General features: G+C 45.0%; 3 protein-coding genes across 8 annotated transcripts in view; 2 read left to right on the top strand and 1 right to left on the bottom strand.

Moving 5' to 3' along the window:
* Nucleotides 1–786: 786 nt before the first annotated feature.
* On the top strand, nt 787–3,568 carry LOC124033014. The gene is made up of 7 exons (XM_046344942.1): nt 787–864; nt 1,604–1,708; nt 1,859–1,925; nt 2,136–2,289; nt 2,568–2,604; nt 2,712–3,023; nt 3,431–3,568. The coding sequence occupies exons 1-6, from the start codon at nt 787–789 to the stop codon at nt 3,018–3,020; spliced, it is 750 nt and encodes a 249-aa protein (XP_046200898.1). The 3' UTR covers nt 3,021–3,023; nt 3,431–3,568.
* Nucleotides 3,569–5,152: 1,584 nt separating this feature from the next.
* On the top strand, nt 5,153–7,523 carry LOC124034378. The gene is made up of 3 exons (XM_046347501.1): nt 5,153–6,450; nt 6,644–6,725; nt 6,884–7,523. Exons 1-3 carry the CDS (start codon nt 5,242–5,244, stop codon nt 7,000–7,002), a joined length of 1,410 nt encoding a protein of 469 aa, XP_046203457.1. The 5' UTR covers nt 5,153–5,241; the 3' UTR covers nt 7,003–7,523.
* Nucleotides 7,524–11,894: 4,371 nt separating this feature from the next.
* The window catches only part of ep400 (E1A binding protein p400), a 36,682-nt gene continuing 30,404 nt past the window's right edge, over nt 11,895–18,172 (bottom strand). For 5 of the 6 annotated variants that reach the window (XM_046347486.1, XM_046347487.1, XM_046347488.1 and 2 more), the window contains 7 exons: nt 17,970–18,103; nt 17,560–17,757; nt 17,170–17,344; nt 16,773–16,972; nt 16,261–16,410; nt 16,059–16,136; nt 11,895–13,360 (listed from right to left, as the gene is read on the bottom strand). In XM_046347486.1, the coding sequence (XP_046203442.1) occupies nt 13,061–13,360; nt 16,059–16,136; nt 16,261–16,410; nt 16,773–16,972; nt 17,170–17,344; nt 17,560–17,757; nt 17,970–18,103 (1,235 nt within the window). In that variant the 3' untranslated portion in view covers nt 11,895–13,060. The remainder of the gene's footprint in view (nt 13,361–16,058; nt 16,137–16,260; nt 16,411–16,772; nt 16,973–17,169; nt 17,345–17,559; nt 17,758–17,969; nt 18,104–18,172) is intronic. The other variant, XM_046347489.1, reaches the window with a different exon arrangement.

Here is an 18,172-nt window from a genome sequence, read left to right as displayed (position 1 = left end):
CACATAATGGCTGACGACAGCCAGGAAAGGTTCATTTTAGCCTACGTTTAACGAGCTTTACAGTTGTCCTAATTCCATGTTGTTCTAATAGCAAGTCTGCCTTAAGTGCCGAAACTATGGTTGATATTAGAAAATAAATATGATTGGAAGTTTAGGCAAGTAATTCCAATTGGGGAATTGTTGTGGGATGTTAGCATAACATATTGCGTGTGTAGCATTCGTGCCATGGAGGATTGTGCAGGCCGGCAGGTAGCTTCAGGATCCTAGTATCATGTATGTTATAGGGATCAGATCTGGCAGACTTTTTCACCTGAACTGCTCATTGGCTGTCCATAATGAGCCCAGCCAGCAGGATGTGTAGCTGGGCTCTGCAATAATTAGCTCCCAGAGCAATTACAAATAACTATTCTTGTTTTAAACGCGTCATTACAACTAGCAACATGACGGTCAGTCACCTCTAAGCAGGACTCAGTGAAACGCTATGTGTTGGATTTGTCCATGACTCGCCAGATTAACCTAGCTACCATAACAGCCGTGGAGAATTTATTCTACAGTTTTAAGGGATCTTTCTGAAGGTTTTAGATGATACAGTGGTGCTTCGTCCTCTGGATGAAGAACCATACATCTCGGCTTGGCTTCATTGCATTATTATTTGGGAAACGTTGACATGCCATTTGTGTTGACGGATGGATGAAAATAATGTGATTATAATATCGTTATAAATAGGCTAGCAGGAAAATCGGCATGAGATATCCATTGAACTGAGCCCTGCTCCATTTCAGCACCATGCCGCGGTCTCAGGTGCTGCACAGACTCGAGAAACATTTCAGCGCCATGGCACGTTCCCCTGACGCCAAGAAACGTGTCAGCTCTATGCAGCGGACAGCTCCACAGTGCTGAAATAGTTCAAGCATCCTTGAACGTCTTTGATTTGAAATAATTTTGCAAGTGGTTATAATTTATTGCACGTCCTAGTTTTGCAGCTTTGCAACCTCAGAATTATAGCTAATGGATGGCAGCGAGTTACGTTTTTGTGCATGGTGATGAATGACGATGCATGATAAACCATAAATTAAACGCAAAAACGTACACTTAGACATATTTTTGTTTGGCAGAACTTTGACAAGCTTTGATTTGTTTTCTAAAGACATTGACAATTCAAATAGACATTAGACTTAGGCCTAATTGTGACATCATGTGTGTATGACATCTTTGAAGAATGCTCTGGCTTCAGCCAATCGGAATCGAGTATTCAACAATGCTTTGGCATAATTCAAGGACGTTCATATTCACTTCAGTTGTCTGCCGACGGTTCACTGACGTTTTTTCAAAGGAGCTATTAGTATTTCCTCTAAACAGCCTACAATAATAAGCTACTCATCATGTCAGATGACAGCAAGGTATGGTTCATTTAGCCTATTTTGAGTTTAGAGGAGAAATTACTAACAATATAGTAGGTCACTAACACAGCAATAGGTCTCACTGGTTTAATCCATGGACTGAAATCTGACCACTATTGCCGTTTTGTTTAAAATAGGAGCGAACAAGTTGTTTCATAAAGTCACAACCTAGGACTGATGTTGACCTCTCATTTATCCACCAGAGCGTGAAATGGGAGGATCCCCCGGATGACCAAAATAAAGTCGTGGAGAACATGAAGGATGAAACAGAGACACATGAGACCAAAAAGAACAGGACAGGAGGCAAGGTAAGAAATGTTGTCCTTTACACATGCTCTGCCTACTGAGGCACAGGTCTAGGATTAGTTTGCTATCGCTAAATCCTAGCCTTAAAGCATTAGGAGGAGACACCGCACTGACCTTAGATCTGCTGAGACCTATAATCTGTTGTCATGTAGGCTAAACGTAAGTCCAGTGGCCGTGCCAAGAAGACTTCCGTGGAGGAGGACAGCAGCATTGGTGCAGGTCTGAAATTACTTCATGTTGGGTGCAGGTTGTGTTCAAATTCATCAGCACTAATCTGAGAAAATAGTATCTATATAGGTGAAAGCAATATAGTGGAGGCCCGCAGAGAGATGTGCTTTTACCTGTCCAGTTCAATCAAATCACTAAAGGTGAAGGAAATTAGGGATCAAGTTCAGATTCAACTTTAGATTTCTCTTTGCGGTTTCCCAGAGTCTTCTCAGACACCCGGGTGTGGTTTCCAGGAAAGGGGATCTATCATTGAGCAGCTGGAGAAGGAGGCTCAGAGGACTCTAATGCCTTCTCTCAAGATTGAGACATGCTGTGCCCCAATCCTCCTCTCCTTCCTGAGGAGTCTAACTGATGAGCAAGTCCCATGTCTTTTTCCAACCTGACATAAAACAACTCTGAATTTATAATCATAGTGCACCTTCTAACCACAAATGGGATTTTAGACACTACACCTAACATCACTGTAACCACACCCCTAACTCTTCCTGTAAATCAAGAACAAAATGTCTCATGTACTCGCTAATAGCTTAATTAAATACACTTTTATTTTACCTGACATGGCTATCTAGTGACTCCACTAACTCAACATCAGTGTGCAGGTAAAATATGTTTCCTTTCTTTTCTTTTCTCTAGCCAATGGAGAGTGATTCAGCATGGCATGAAAAATAACGTAAGTCTCTCCACATAAGGTTCTGGTCAAAAGTTGTGTGCTATATAGGGAATGGTGTCATGGAATTGCTTGATTGACAAAATCATTACTCTGTTTGTTGGCCATAGCTCACATTCGAGCAGCTCTCCATGCTGTGTCTGAAGATTGTTAAAGTCGTGACCCAGACAGCCCTCCGCATTCTCCTACCAGCGCTAGCTCGTATCATGGGGGTGAACCTGAGGAGTGGGGCAACCTCCCCAGAATCCCAGTGCTCTCTGACAGGGTCTGAGGATTCCTTAGGCAGTCTGGATGAGAGAGAGAAAAGGCTGCTGATCAGTGAGATGACCTACTGGACTAAGGAGAGGAGGAGGAATGGCAGTGCAGGGTGCCGCCGGAAAATCCACTCGCAGAACCTCATCACCATGCTGTTCGCCTAAGAGGTATGTTCACAGCAATATTTCAACTTAATAATTGCAAGACCTGACCCATACTTATCATAAATTATTAACTTGGAATTCACACCTTGTAGTTTTAAATTCTGGTCAGAAATGTTGCCACTGAGGGGGTGGGTCTAGGTGAAAGTCATTTTTAACTGGGTAAGCCATAAAGTCATCTATGAATAAATAGATCAGGTACATGCCTTTCAGAATTAATCATATTCTGATGTCGTACAAACATAAAAATCAGCCAAAAAAAATCGTGTCAGTTGGCTTTAGGCTTCTAGAACTACGGTGGTATGAGACCATCATTGCTCTAATTTGGTTATCAGGCTCACTAATGGCCCAGATTAGATACCAGTTGGTCACATTTGCATGGCATAAGTGGTGATTGTGTGTTTATCTTCAAGGTCCCAGACCTCATTGCAGAGCTTGCCTGCAACTAGAGAGGCTCCCCTCATGGAGGAGCCTCTGAAGGCTCTTTTTGGGGTAACGGAAGAGAGCCTCCTGATATCCCTGGTTGAGGGTCACTCCAACCCCACCTCCTCCAGCTCCTCCGAGTTGAGGTGTGCTATCGTGGGGGAGGTGGTACACCAGCTTAACTCTGGCCTCTCAGTGGTCATTCAGGCCAGCTCGGGGAGTTTCCCCCCTATGGACAGTCAGGACATAGCAGCAGGCAAGGAGGTCATTCGGGTAGCCTCGGTGCAGATCCTGGCCGAGCTACAGAGCCAAACGTCTGAGCCAGAGTGGGTAGGGTTTATCGAGCCCCTCATGGACCCTGTGACCGATGATGTGCTGGATGCCATTGTCGGCACAATGGACAAAATGGCACAGGACTTCAACATCCTATTGGATCTGGCCAAGAAGATGACAATCTTGGGGTCAAAATGTCTGACCAATCTTCAATGTGACCTTGATGTTGAGTGTCCATCTGGGAAAGAAAGGACCACTCACTTTCTCAAAGAGACTGGATCCTCTACCAGTGTGGTGGCCAGAAAGATTCAGACCCTCTCTAGCCCCAACTTTCAGTCTAAAGCCCTGAAGGCGGTGAGCACCATCCTTACAAGGAAAGTCAGCAGCTCTTCTGGCATGGCTCCTTCCTCTAGGCCTTCTAGTGCTGCTCCTAGCCTTACTGAAGCTTCCCTGAATACCAGCTGCACAGCCCTGACATCTGTAACCTCCACTGCCACAGTGATTGTTAAGGCATTTGTGGGAGGCATGGAGACGATAGCATCATTTGAAGGCACATGTGAAGCAGTTGATTGGCCAGTTCCTGTAAATGACCACAAAACAGGATCTTCACAGATGATAACCTTCTCTCTAGCCCGCACACTCTACGGCCGTATACGAGCAAAGCTGAGGGACCTTTTAACTCTATCCGCTCGAGAAGAAGGTGTGGCTAAGGATGCTTCTCTTCAGGAGTCTTCAGACACTATGGAAAAGGCAACTGTTTCAACTGTTGAGGTCCAGTTACCCAGCACCAAACTTAGTAGAGTTCCCAGTGAGAGCCAACCAATACCAGCTCTCTGTCTCTCCAATCTGGATACCAGTACTCAAGAAGTTCTTAGCAGTGTTTTTTCCATCTACAAGTCAGAGTTATCAAAAGTGGAGAGTAAATCCTTGGCCGTTGTCAGTTCATCTGATGAGTCCCTAGAGGCTTGTTGGTTTGTTGATGGCGTCCTATCAAAGCTCGATGACTATACTATTTCCCAGTCACCCTCACCCAATGAAGACTTGAGCGTGAGTACTCAATATTCTCAACTGAGCTCAGAAGAGAGTGTCAGAATCACGGAGTCTTCTACTAGTCTGATTCAGAGCATTAAGAAGCTCTCTAGCAATGACTTCCAGACTCAGGCAGAAGAGGCAGTGAGTAAAGTGCTGATGAGATCCAGTCATTCCTTTATCACACAGATCAGCCATACTGGTCTTCAGAAAAGTCTGCAGGCTGGCTTATCATCTAGCTCACCATCAGAGATCCATGTCCTTTCAGAATCCATGTCCTCCATGTCCTCTGAGAATACAGCCTCTGGATTAGTGGAAACCTTTGTCAAAGGAATGGTGACTATTTTCCAGAAAAATGAGTCCACTGACACTGTGCTACTGGAAAGAAGTGGGAGAGTTTCACAGTGCCCCACGGGGCTCCCAACTGGATGATACTGAATTGAGTGTTAAAATATCAGAGGAGAAGCTTTGGTCAACAGCTAAGACCATCTGCGTCAGTATGAAGAACACACTTAAGGATTTCTTCACAGGGCTGAAGCCACCCGGATCCGAAAGGACAGAAAATGCTTCTTCCAAAGAGACCCTTGGGGAAATCCTGGTTGCTATCCAGAATGAAATCTCAAACTTAGGGCGAATGAAGGATTCCAGGGAGCTCCTTCAGATCAATGATATGGTAGGAACTATACTGAAGGAGGTTGAGAAAAGTGAGGATGACAGTGAACAAGTCTGCCAAGACATCCCTAGAACCTGTTCATCTTTGTCCACTTCTTTAAATGGTCGTAGTTCCTTGTCCAGCTCTTCAAAGAGTCCTAGGTCAGAGTGTGAGTTAGAGATCAACCTCCCTGGCACTCCCATCCCTGACGAAGTGCCTTTTGATCTGACCTGCCCCATCGTCAGGAGCTCCTGCATCGACACCAGGGTCTCTAAAATGCCAGAGATTTCTTCAAGTGACCTAAAGACAAAGATGATGGCACACACAGATGAACCCCTGCATCGTAACAGTCCAATGACTGACCGCAGTCGACCGCCGAGTGCTAAAGCCTCTTTTCGATCCTCCACTCCGTCTTTCACCAACAAGGGAACCTCTTTGGTACCAAAGGGAGATGGGATTGACATTGAAGAGAAGGAGGTGTGCATCCCCAGCAGCTCTGGCCATCTGAGGGAGCTCTTAATCACCCCGGACATCAGCAGTGCCACTGCATTCCCACTGCAGTACTTGATGGACTCCAGCAAAGATGATGGCATCTGTTTTGTCACCATACTGGTGATAAGGTTGCTATCGGAGATCAGACCCTCAGCCCTAGATGGACCCTCCCAACAGGCAGCAGATCTGACAGAAACATGTCAGCAACTCATCAGACAAGTCCTGTCTGAGTTCTGTGCTGCATCCAGATTCTCCAGGACAAAGGCATATTCCCAGAACCTGAACATCCAAAGGGTGTTCAGAGGTGTACATAAAAACCTCATGGAGGAGTTTGGCTCTTATAACATCCTGCAAGCAGCTCTTTCCTCCCAGGACCCTGCATTTGACAGAGTCCTGGTAAAGTCCTTGACCCAGCAGCTGGTACAGGGATGCAAGGAGGCGTCAAGACCAGCTTCTGCTGCAACAAACCCATCAGACCAGGCTGAGACAGAGAGGGGGGCTGAGCAGAAAGCAAGAAGGAGCTTCCTTTGCTTTTCAATGACCAAACTCAGGATCAACTTCAAGGTATAGCAGGGAGTTAGCATTTGTTTTTGGTTCCAGTTAGGTGCTGATGTTATTGATGTTATTGATATGATAAGACGAATACATGAGATAAATATGTTTTATTCATCACTAAATTGTTGCCTTGGATTCAGAAGTGTTCCATTTATTCATTTATTTATTCTCTGTACCATGTTCTTTACCTTTCTTATGTTAGCGTTCCAAGAGAGGAAACAAAAAGGACTGCCATTCAGTCCAGGAACAGACTGAGATTCCCTCTACTGATGGACATTGCATAGGTAAGGATGTTTTAGAGCTCTGCTAAAGCTTGTAGTTTTGTTTAGGTGTGTGTTAGAAACATAGGTATGCCTACCAAACTCATAGCACTGTTATTTTTCAACGTTACTATACTGCATCTCTCTCTCTCTTACCCCATCCATTTCTCTTGTGTTCCTAGCTCCTGTTGGAGAGGTTTCTCCCTCCATATCTCAGCCTGTCAAAAAACGATCCTTGATTGTCAGGGTCTTTTCAGCAATGATGAAGCCATTCAGGCGCTTCACCAAGAAGAACCTGTAACCTCTTACGCTGCAGTTAGAACTACTTTTGTAACAGCAATACTTTTGACAAGAGGCATTTCTGCATGTCTACCCTTTCAAAGTCTATTTGATCAAATAAATGTTAATTATTTTACAAGAATTTCAAGTGTTTTGGAAGATTGGTAAAACTGAAGCAGCTTTTCTCAGAGAAATGCACTAGTTCCCCCTTGGTTACACATTTATTGTGCCGTTTTTCAGTTGGCAGGACTTGGGGCAGCAGGTAGCCTTGTGGTTAGAACGTTGGGTTAGAGTGTTACTCCAGCCTCAGTCATTGAGCAGCTTTCGAGTGAAGTGTTTCAGAAGAAGGCAACCAACAAAGTCAGAAAAATACTGATCAAATCTGTCAATCTCTTCCCCGGCGAAGTCGGTTCAAGCCAGACAGATTCTCATATGTCGCCAGCATTATCCACCATTTCCTCAAAGCATACAGATTCAGTTGCTATTGAAATTATTGGATCAATTGCAAATGATATGAAGAGCATTGTCCTGCTCACAGAGTCTCCTACTACTCTGTGGCAGGCAGACTCTATGCTTCAACTCAGTGATGAGAAACCCTCAGAAGCCACAAATGCTGCAGCTGTAAGCTCCCAGACTGGTGTGGACGTATCTAAAGAAGAAAATGTGGATAACTGCAAAGACTATTTACCACAATGTGAAGGCAAAGATGAGGAATTATTTCTCATTGCAAAGACAAGCCAAATCACAGAAGACAGAGTGGGAATTTGCACTCCCTGGCACTCCCATTCCTTCTGAGTTACCTGAGAGTCCTGCTCAGCCCATTGTAAGATGCTCAGTCATTGACATGAGCGAATCTACTAAGCCAAAAACAATGGTGTGTGATGCAAGAACAAGAATGTTTGCCATAGCCGATACTATCATGAAGAAGGTATATCCAGAGGCAGAAGGGTAGGTTACATCTCACTCTGATCTAACAGATGCAATAGCTAGACTGGAGGAGCTCATATCTCAGGGTAGGATTGGTGCTCTCTCCCGTGATCTCAGCCACCAAGTCAACCGCATCATTTCTGATAGCAACTTGACCCCTCTGGGACTGACAGTGGCGGCTGGAAAGAGTGCATCTGATACCATCCTTTCGAAGCTGAAGAGGAATGACAAAGTGGGGAAGCCCACAACTTACGAGCTGGTTCAGCTGTTTGTAGAGGAGTCTGTTAAGTGCCTCCTGCTTCCTAGTTTTGTGCCCTATTCAACTTCAATGACTTTGGTTCAGGGGGACAAGGTGTTGGCTAGAGTGTCTGAAGATAGAATTTCATGCTCTTCTTCTTCATCAGTATTTAGTGACACAGTCAGTCTCTTTACCAAAGTTATGGTAAGCCAGGTCATGTACTCTGTGGATTCTGATGCAGAAAGTAGAGGATCCTCTCCAACTGAATCTCTCCAAACATCTGAAACCACTATATCTGATGTAGGCAATCTCCTTCTGGCGTCATTATGGCAACAAGCGAGACCTCCAATGCAGCACAAATCTTAAAGGCCAACATTGATGGAGAGGAAGTGGATACCACCAGTCATTCTGGTGTAGCTCAAAACATTGTCAGGGACGATATGTCAACCAGCCCAGACATGGTCAAAGATATCCCACTTCCAACCCCATCCTCTGATAACTTGGGCAGTGATGACGATGTCACCGGCCTCATCAGCATGTTAGTAATGAGAATTCTAACAAAAATCCAAATCCCAAAAGAAGATTACTCAGTTGACATCACACGCAAGTAACAAGACCTGATCCCCAAAGTTATGGAAGTCTTCTGTGCATGGTCAGGCTGCTCTGAGACACAAGCCTATCCAGAGAACTTGAGGATTCATAAAGTCTACAGAGTCGTCTATAAAAATCTGTTGGGGGAGTTTGGCTCTGAGAAAATCCTCCAACAGGCCGTGTCGACTCAGGACTCTTCATTTGATAGGATTCTTGTCAAGTCTTTGAGTGAAGCGCTTCTCCACAGATGTAATGAGGCATTGAGGGCAGCCTCAAGAACATCAGTCAAAACCACCGGGCCTAAGGCTCTTCCACTGGCTGAGGATGTGAGGGCTAGCAGGTGGAAATAATCTTTTCTACAAAGGCTGGTCAGGCTGACAGGCAACTTAAAGGTACAGCAAACGTATTTAAATGAACAGTTGTGGGAGATAATGTGAGTAAACAATGCTATTCAGTGTAAAAAATATAAAACCATCCATTCATTCCAAAACCAATCATAAATGTTGTGCTGGTGTGGTAGGTGTGATTGTTATCATCATGAGGTTGTTCAGCTGTGACATTTCTTTAAACATGTTTTTCTCTTTAAATACTTTCAAGAAGGGGAACGAGAAGGATTCCCACCGCTCTGAATCAGAACAAGTACAGACCACTGCTGAAGATGGCATGCGTAAGTTCACACAACAGGACATTGTCTGTTTGAGATATTGGTGTACAAAGAAATGCCATTTCAAAATAACCTTACAAAGGTTATATACGCAATCAGTAGTCATCTCTTATGTAAAAGTAATTATATTCTCCAAAACTCAAGCTGTTGGTTCTCATTTATCAGTGTCAGTTATGTTGAGTTGTAACATACATTACATCATTTCTAAATTAAAGTGCATGTCAACTCTTCTCTCTTCTGTAGTGCCCAGCATAGTGCCACATGCTGCCATGTCTGCACTGCCAAAGGATCTCCCCGCCAGCTCCCAACAGGAGACGCCTCACAAACGTCCACTTCTCGTCAGGATGTTTTCTGCCATCTCCAAAGGCCTGTTCAAGCCCTTCAAACAGTCCTTAAAGACCAAGTAACTCAAGACAATTTATTAAACGTCATTCATTGCATTAAATTGGCCTTTGTCTTATGTGCTCCTGTTAACAGACCAGATTACAATACTGGTCTTTTAAATGTTAGCAGTGATAGCAACATTAACTATAGTGGTGTGTATAGCCCTTCTACACAGTCTGACTCTTCTGACACTGTGTGACATGCCCTCTGATCCAGTGATCTAGGATCTTCTGAGTGGCTTTAGGCCTGAATCTCTGCCCTCCTGCCCAAATAAATGTTTTCTCTTCTGATATATCTGCCACTGTCAGCAGCCAGCAGGGGGAAACAGACAGCACTGTTGAGAGCTTTCTTTTCTCCCTCATGACTAAAACACTGAGAAAGGATTGTATCTATTGCAGTATATTCCATCTTTTGATTTAACCTATTATACGGTAGTAGTACCCATTATTTCCCAACAGTTATATCACAGGAAACGTGTTATAAAAAGTCAACTTACAGTGCATCCGTTAAGTATTCAGACCACTTGACTTTTTCCACATTGTTACATTTTCCTCTCATTAAGCTACACAAAACACCTCATGACAAAGCAAAAGTTGTAGAACATTTTGCCAAATTTATTAAGAATAAAAACAGAATTACCTTATTTAAATAATTGAGACCCTTTATTGAGATCCTTGAGATTGAGATTTATTGAGATCCTGTTTCCATGGATCATCCTTGAGATGTTTCTACAACTTGTTTGGAGTCCTGTGGTAAATTCAATTGATTGGACATGATTTGGAAAGAAACACAGACCTGGGGGAAGGGTATCATAAAATGTCTGCAGCATTGAAGGTCCCCAAGAACACAGTGGCCTCCATTCTTAAGGAACAAGTTTGGAACCACAAAGACTTCCTAGAGCTGGCTGCCCGGCCAAACTGAGCAATCGGGGGAGAAGGGCCTTGGTCAGGGAGGCGACCAATAACCCAATGGTCACTCTGACCGAGCTCCTGAGTTCCTCCGTGAAGATGGGAGAACCTTCCAGAAGGACAACCATCTCTGCAGCCCTCCACCAACCAGGCCTTTATGGTAGAGTGGCCAGACGGAAGAAACTCAGTAAAAGGTTCGACAGCCCGCTTGGAGTTTGCCAAAAGGCACCTAAAGACATGAGAAACAGACCATGAGAAACAATATTCTCTGATCTGATGATACCGGGATTTAACTCATTGCCTGAATGCCAAGCTTCACGCCTGGAGGAAACCTGGCACCATCCCTACGGTGAAGCATGGTTGTGGCAGCATCATGCAGTAGGAATTATTTTCAGCAGCGGTTACTGGGAGACTAGTCAGGATCCTGGGAAAGATGAACGGAGCAAAGTACAGAGATCCTTGATGAAAACCTGCTCCAGAGGTTCACCTTCCAAAAGGACAATGACCCGATGCACACAGCCAAGACAATGCAGGACTGGATTCGGGACAAGTCTCTAAATGTCCATCAATGGCCCAGTCAGAGCCCGGACCTGAACCCGATCGAACATCTCTAGAGACCTGAAAAAAAACTGTGCAGCGATGCTCCCCATCCAGTCTGACAGAACTTGAGAGGATCTGCAGAGAAAAATGGGAGAAACTCCCCAAATACAGGTGTACCAAGCTTGTAGCGTCATACCCAAGAAGACTCGAGTCTGTAGTCGCTGCCAAAGGTGCTTCAACAAAGTACTGAGTAAAGGGTCTGAATATTTGTAAATGTGATATCAGTATCTTATTTTTAGTACATTTTTTATTTATTTTTTATCTACAAACCTGTTTTTGCTTTCTTATGAGTTATCTGTAGATTGGGGGGGGGGGTGACAATTTAATACATTTTAGAATAAGGCTGTAACGTAACAATGTGGAAAAAGTCAAGGGGTCTGAATACTTTCTGAATGCACTGTATGTAATGAAAATATTAGCTGGTTGCCACTATAGATATCTAGGTTATCCAGTGCAGTGGTAATACTGCCTTTCCTGGGAGATAACGTAGGATGCGTGCTTATCCGGGTGCCAGAGACACAATCACAAGCTTTCTTCAGACTACATAGCTCAAACTTACTACGTAAAGATATGATTATCACTACTTAGGTCAGACCAGATATTGTGTATAAAAACAAAACACTTTATTACAATTAGGCTGAAAAAATCCAATGAAAACACAACTACTTTACAAGTACAAATGTTTTCCTTTTTCATTGTTATTTACAGTTTTTTTTCTTCAACATCAATAAAAAAAATGGCATATTTATGAGAAAACACAATATACTAAAGTACATGTTTACAGTGTATTTGTTACATAAACATAATAGACTGAAAGGAAAATGCATTATTATCAATTAAATATCTGAAGGTTACAAAAAAAACCTAAATGTTACATTCAGATTATTTCATGTATTTTCAGTGGTCGTTATAACTGTGATACAATGACGATTGGGGCAGTTTTGGACCTGGCAAGCTCCCTCTTATGCAAACAATTAAGGAGATAACTTTTAGGGACACTTCTGTCAATGTTAAATTGATACATTGAAAAGAGTTATGTGAATGTGTTTCCACAGGTAAAAATGCATTCACTAATGACTCAGGGCTTTGATGTCTGTGAATAACTTTCACAATGACAATTATCATGAGGACTGAAGTCCTCCCACCTATCGTTCTGGTAGGCAATGCAATGCATCTGTACTACTGAGATGTAGTCTCATTAATATGCATTACTTTATCAAGATACCTTTTTTTATCAAGAAGGGTGTTTTCTATATCTACCAACTATGAAATTACAGACATAAACGGTAAGCATGAGAATAATATCATCAAGGCGGACAGGGACAATGTATGAATACACAAAACATTATTCAAATGGACATTCCCCAAATGAGCTAAGCACCAGCCCATAGTCACAGGATATCTATGGAGTAACATTAATATATTCATTCATTTAAAAAAAAGCCATGAATATTGTTTTTCTGATCTTAAACCTCCCCCTGGATGTTGGTCCAGGGGAGACCTTCTGAAACAGTCGCTAAGGAAACAGCCAACAGTTACTGTGTTGAAGATAGATGATGACACTTAAAATACAGGTCATTCCTTTACATGGAGCAGTTCCTTAAACCAGGTTAGATTCAACACAGCCACCTCAGACTGGACTCCACCACTCCTTCATAACGCTGGATCTCTTCATAATGCTGCTCCTCAGTCACTGAATGCATTTACACTGATGAGATGTTCTGCTTAGCCTAGCTGAAAGGGGAGCTCTAACTAGTCCTGTGGGCACCTAGCTGCTGCCCCCGCTGGGCTTGGCCTGGGTCTTGCCCCTCAAGGCCCCTCTGTGAGCCTGGCCCTTGGCTGGCTGCTGCTGTACTGGGGACTCTGCTGCAGCGGAAACTGGGGCCTGTTGGGCCGGGCTGTGAGGAGGGGGGGTCTGTATCTGAGGCGAGGCAGCTGCAGTCACCACCTGCTGCTGGAGTAGCTTCTGCTGAACCACCTGGGCTGTGGCTGTGCCTGCTGGAATCATCTGGACCTGGGGCTGGGCTGAGGATGTAGTCTGGGTCAGGGCCACCGTCTGGGGCTGGATCTGTTACGAGACAGGAAGAGGGTCACATTAAATCAGACAGAAGACAACATGTTATAAAGTGTAAGTTGATCACTCGTGGTTGTAATCTGTTGGCACCGTCCCTGTCCGGGTGTCACTTCTGTAGCATTATTGTTAGAGTGTATGATTGTTTTTAAAATTTTAAACTTTAGGCAAATCAGTTAAGAACAAATTCTTATTTACAACGACGGCCATAGGAACAGTGGGTTAATTGCCTTGTTCAAGGGCAGAACAACAGATTTTTACCTTGACAGCTCAGGGATTTGATCTAGCAACCTTTCGGTTACTGGCCCTATGCTCTAACCACTAGGCTACCTGCCGCCCCACATGTATGTACGCATGTACGTACATGTGGGGCAGTGAAGCATGTATGTATGCACGTATGCATGTATGTATGCATGTCCTCTCACTGTCAACTGCAATTATTTTCAGCAAACTTAACGTGTAAATATTTATACGAACATAAGATTCAACAACTGAAACAAACTGAACAAGTTCCACAGACATGTGACTAACAGAAATTAAATAAAGTCTCTGAACAAAAAGGGGAAGGGGGGCAAAATTAAAAGTAACAGTCAGTATCTGGTGTGGCCACCAGCAGCATTAAGTACTGCGGTGCATCTCCTCCTCATAGACTGCACCAGACTCGTCAGTTATTCCTGTGAGAGGTTACCCCACTCTTCTACCAAGGCACCTGCAAGATCCCAGACATTTCTAGGGGGTAATGGCCCTGCCCTCACCATCCGATCCAACAGGTCCTAGACATGCTCAATGGGATTGAGATCCGGGCTCTTCACTGGCCATGGCAGAACACTGACATTCCTGTCTTGTAGGAAATCAGCCAAACTGCTCATTCTGTGCGTGGTGGCATTGTCATGCTGCAGGGTCATGTCAGGATGAGCCTGCAGGAAGGGTACCACATGAGGGAGGAGTTTGTCTTCCCTGTAACGCACAGCATTGAGATTGCCTGCAATGACAACAAGCTCAGTCCGATGATGCTGTGACACACCGCCCCAGCCCATGAAGGACCCTCCAACTCCAAATCGATCCCGCTCCAGAGTACAGGCCTCTGTAACGCTCATTCTTTTGACAATAAACGCAAATCCGACCATCACCCCTGGTGAGACAAAACCACGACTCATCAGTGAAGAACACTTTTTGCCAGTCCTGTCTGGTCCAGCGACGGTGGGTTTGTGCCCATAGGCGACATTGTTGCCGGTGATGTCTGGTGAGGACCTGCCTTACAACAGGCCTACAAGCCCCCAGTCCAGCCTCTCTCAGCCTATTATTCAGTCTATTCACTCTGAGCACTGATGGAGGGATTGTGCTTTCCTGGTGTAACTCGGGCAGTTGTTGTTGCCATCCTGTACCTGTCCCGCAGGTGTGATGTTCGCATGTACCGATCCTGTGCAGGTGTTGTTACACGTGGTCTGCCACTGCGAGGACGATCAGCTGTCAGTTCTGTCTCCCTGTAGAGCTGTCTTTGGCGCCTCACAGTACGGACATTGCAATTTATTGCCCTGACCACGTCTGCAGTCCTCAAGCCTCCTTGCAGCATGCCTAAGGCACATTCACGCAGATGAGCAGGGACCCTGGGCATCTTTCTTTTGGTGTTTTCACAGTTTTAGTGTTCGAAGTTTTCATAACTCTGACCTGAATTGCCTACCATCCTTAAGCTGTTAGTGTATTAACGACCGTTCCACAGGTACTGTTCATTAATTGTTTATGGTTCATTGAACAATCATGGGAAACAGTGCTTAGACCCTTTACAATGAAAATGTGAGAAGTTATTTGGATAATTACGAATTATCTTTGAAAGACAGGGTCCTGAAAAAGGGACGTTTCTTTTTTTGCTGTAAATATTATTTATTTTTTCCTCCCAATTTCGTGGTATCCAAATTGGTAGTTACAGTCTTGTCCCTTCGCTGCAACTCCCGTATGGACTTGAGAGAGGCAAAGATCGAGAGCCATGTGTCCTCCGAAACACGACTTTCCACGCCGCAGTACTTCTTGACACACTGCTCGCATAACCCGGAAGCCAGCCGCACCAATGTTTCCAAGGAAACACCGTACAGGAGTCACTAGAGTGCGATGGGACAAGGACATACTAGGCGGTGAAACCCTCCTCTAACCCAGACGACGCTGGGCCAATTGTGCGCTGCCTCATGGGTCTCCCGATCTCGGCACAGCCAGGAATCGAACCAGAATCTGTAGTGCGATGCAGTGCCTTAGACCACTGTGCCACTCGGGAGGCCCAGAGAGGGGTAAAGACAAAGATTTGGCAAAAAGGCACTCTCTTCGGCTGATGTGCGTGTCTGGTAGAGGTACTCAACCCTACTCTTTTCCTATCAGCAGGGTTAATACCAGCCTGGCGCCCCAACAAAGGCTTTATCTTTACCCCCCCTTAACAATACCGCTACAATGTTACCAGACTATGCTGCTACCTCGACACCTCTAATCACTGTCATAACATTTCACAACAATTTATGGGAAATTACCTAAATGTCACAACGCACAAATTATTTGTGTAATTTAACCAAGCTGACTTGCATTCAAGTCATGAAGTGAATAGTCATGGAAGGTTAATAGACACAGGAAGCAGAAACTGTCGTCTTTCATTCCATACGCCTCATAAAAATCCTGCATGATACTGCCCTTCTATGTGGGTTAGCGCTCTTACCTGCTGTGGAGATGATACGATCTGCTGGATGTTGGCCACAGTGGATTGCCCCTGCACTATCTGGGGGAGCTTAGCCACCTAATATACAGGGGAAAGCAGTTAGCATTCCTCACACCTCTGGATAATAGCTCTACACATTTAAGACCCAGTGCCTGAAGGCCAGAGGGTTGGACTATCTGAGTAGGAAGATGCGTGTGTCTACCTGGATTTGCTGGGCCCCAGTGGGTTTCCCAGCCTGGGCGATGGAAGTAGTGAAGAACTGGGTCTTGATGCTAGGCTGTAGCTGGGTGGTGGCAGCATAGGTGACCTTCTGCTGCTGGGTAGTCGGTACGGTCATCTGCTGGGTGCCCAGCTGATGGAGAAGACACAGACCACAACTAGACTGAAGATTGATTCTTCTGACAATAATTTAATTTACATTTTCATAATCAGATTTCCAACTATGGATAGACTTCGTTGTAGTTTCAAGAGCACCACTTTCAGTTAATATAATATAATATATGGCATTTCGCAGATGCTTTTATCCAAAGCGATTTACAGTCATGTGTGCATACATTCTACGTATGGGTGGTCCCGGGAATCGAACCCACTACCCTGGCGTTACAAGCGCCATGCTCTACCAACTGAGCTACAGAAGGACCACAGTTGAGATTTGAAATGCACTTCTGACCAGCCCATACCCTTATAGTAACAAAAAGAGAACAAGCTCTTTACTTGTAAATATGTGTGTGGTTGCGTAGACTGTGGTGGTTCTGTTTTCCCCCAGAGCCCCACCTTCTGCTGCACAGAGGCTTGTCCTGGCTGTACTGCTTTCTGCAGGGCTGCTGCAGCCTGCACGGCTACCTGCTGCTTCTTCATCTGGAGCAGCTGCTGAACCTGCATCTGGGGGAACGGGGGCGTCAACACTGGCCCACCTACAAGACAGGAAGCAAGATCAGGGACAGGACAATCTCAGGACATGTAACCGAACAGAGAGTGTGAAGGTATGTGTGTGTTATCATTGGTAAAGAATACATGTTTGTACTAAGAGGAGCAGATTATGAATGTTTCAGTCTAATTAGTTGCTGAGAATAGGAGGGTTTATAGAATATATAGAATAGGGTTTTCCCACCTGTTTTCTGGGCCTGTCCAATGGCTACACTGATGCCAGCCATAGTGACGGGCAGGGTGGTGACGCCAGCAGAGGAGACCACGGAGGGCACAGAGACCACGGGGGGCTTGGTGAGGGTCACCTGGGCCGTCTGCCCTGGCTGGGCCTGGATCTGACCCTGGGTGGGCAGCCGTGTCTGGACACAGGTAAAGACACACTGTCAAACACTTTCAATGGATCATTAATTATGCTCAAACCGGGTTACCTCTAGTAGATCAGTATTCAAAATGGACACAGCTCAGCAAAGGCCTTTACCAGTCTGAAAGTAGTAAAGATCAGCACAACACAGTGGTGCATAATTCCCTAGGCCAGGCTATATATTATAGAAAAAAACAAGAAGGTGATCCTTACCAGTCTGGCCACCTGCAGATTAGCTACGGTGGTGCCAGCCAGCACGGCTCCGGCTCTGGGACCGGCAGCTATAGCGGCAAGCTGGGGGTTGGCCTGGGCTGCCTGGGGGTTGGCTGGCTGCACCTGGACGGGCTGCTGGCCAGCTCCGGGCTGCTGCTGAGCCATCTGCAGCTTCTGCTTGTGTATCTTCAGAAGCTCCTACAGCCAAGGAGAGAGTTAAAGGGTCAGTTCACTGAATGTCTGTACTGATCATTGGAGGGCTGGCTGAAATGCATGGTTTCTTCATTTTTACTTTACAAGACAAAACAGCTAACTTAGTATTAGTCACAGAGTGTGAGTAGTGGGTGAGTATCAGAAGAAGCTAATTCTAGGAGGCCATACAGTGAATGAAAGGCTTCTCTGTACAGTACCTGGGGTTTTCCCACAGCCTTGATGCCTTGTGGCGAGGCAGCCTGCTGTTGTTGCTGCTGGAGCTGCTGCTGTCGGAGCATGTGGAGGTGGGCCTGGGTGATGGGCTTGCCCTGGGGTAGCTGCATGCCTGTGGCTGGGGACATAGAGCGAGAGAGGAGTTGTATCACAAAACCAGTGGACATGACACTTCATTAACTTCCTA

Source organism: Oncorhynchus gorbuscha, linkage group LG04 (genome assembly GCF_021184085.1).
Source record: "Oncorhynchus gorbuscha isolate QuinsamMale2020 ecotype Even-year linkage group LG04, OgorEven_v1.0, whole genome shotgun sequence".
NCBI lineage: Eukaryota > Metazoa > Chordata > Actinopteri > Salmoniformes > Salmonidae > Oncorhynchus > Oncorhynchus gorbuscha.
Note: the sequence above shows the minus strand (reverse complement) of the source record. Positions and strands in the feature narration are given on the sequence as shown.

What these genes read in the sequence shown, in the direction of transcription:
- LOC124034378 (XM_046347501.1), top strand. Translation starts at nt 5,242, where the DNA reads ATGAAGAACACACTTAAGGATTTCTTCACAGGGCTGAAGCCACCCGGA. An exon ending in AACTCAGGATCAACTTCAAG is followed by an intron (nt 6,451 to 6,643) that starts GTATAGCAGGGA and finishes TTCTTATGTTAG; the next exon opens with CGTTCCAAGAGAGGAAACAA. An exon ending in TACTGATGGACATTGCATAG is followed by an intron (nt 6,726 to 6,883) that starts GTAAGGATGTTT and finishes TTGTGTTCCTAG; the next exon opens with CTCCTGTTGGAGAGGTTTCT.
- LOC124033014 (XM_046344942.1), top strand. Translation starts at nt 787, where the DNA reads ATGCCGCGGTCTCAGGTGCTGCACAGACTCGAGAAACATTTCAGCGCC. An exon ending in CCCCTGACGCCAAGAAACGT is followed by an intron (nt 865 to 1,603) that starts GTCAGCTCTATG and finishes TTTATCCACCAG; the next exon opens with AGCGTGAAATGGGAGGATCC. An exon ending in GGACAGCAGCATTGGTGCAG is followed by an intron (nt 1,926 to 2,135) that starts GTCTGAAATTAC and finishes GCGGTTTCCCAG; the next exon opens with AGTCTTCTCAGACACCCGGG.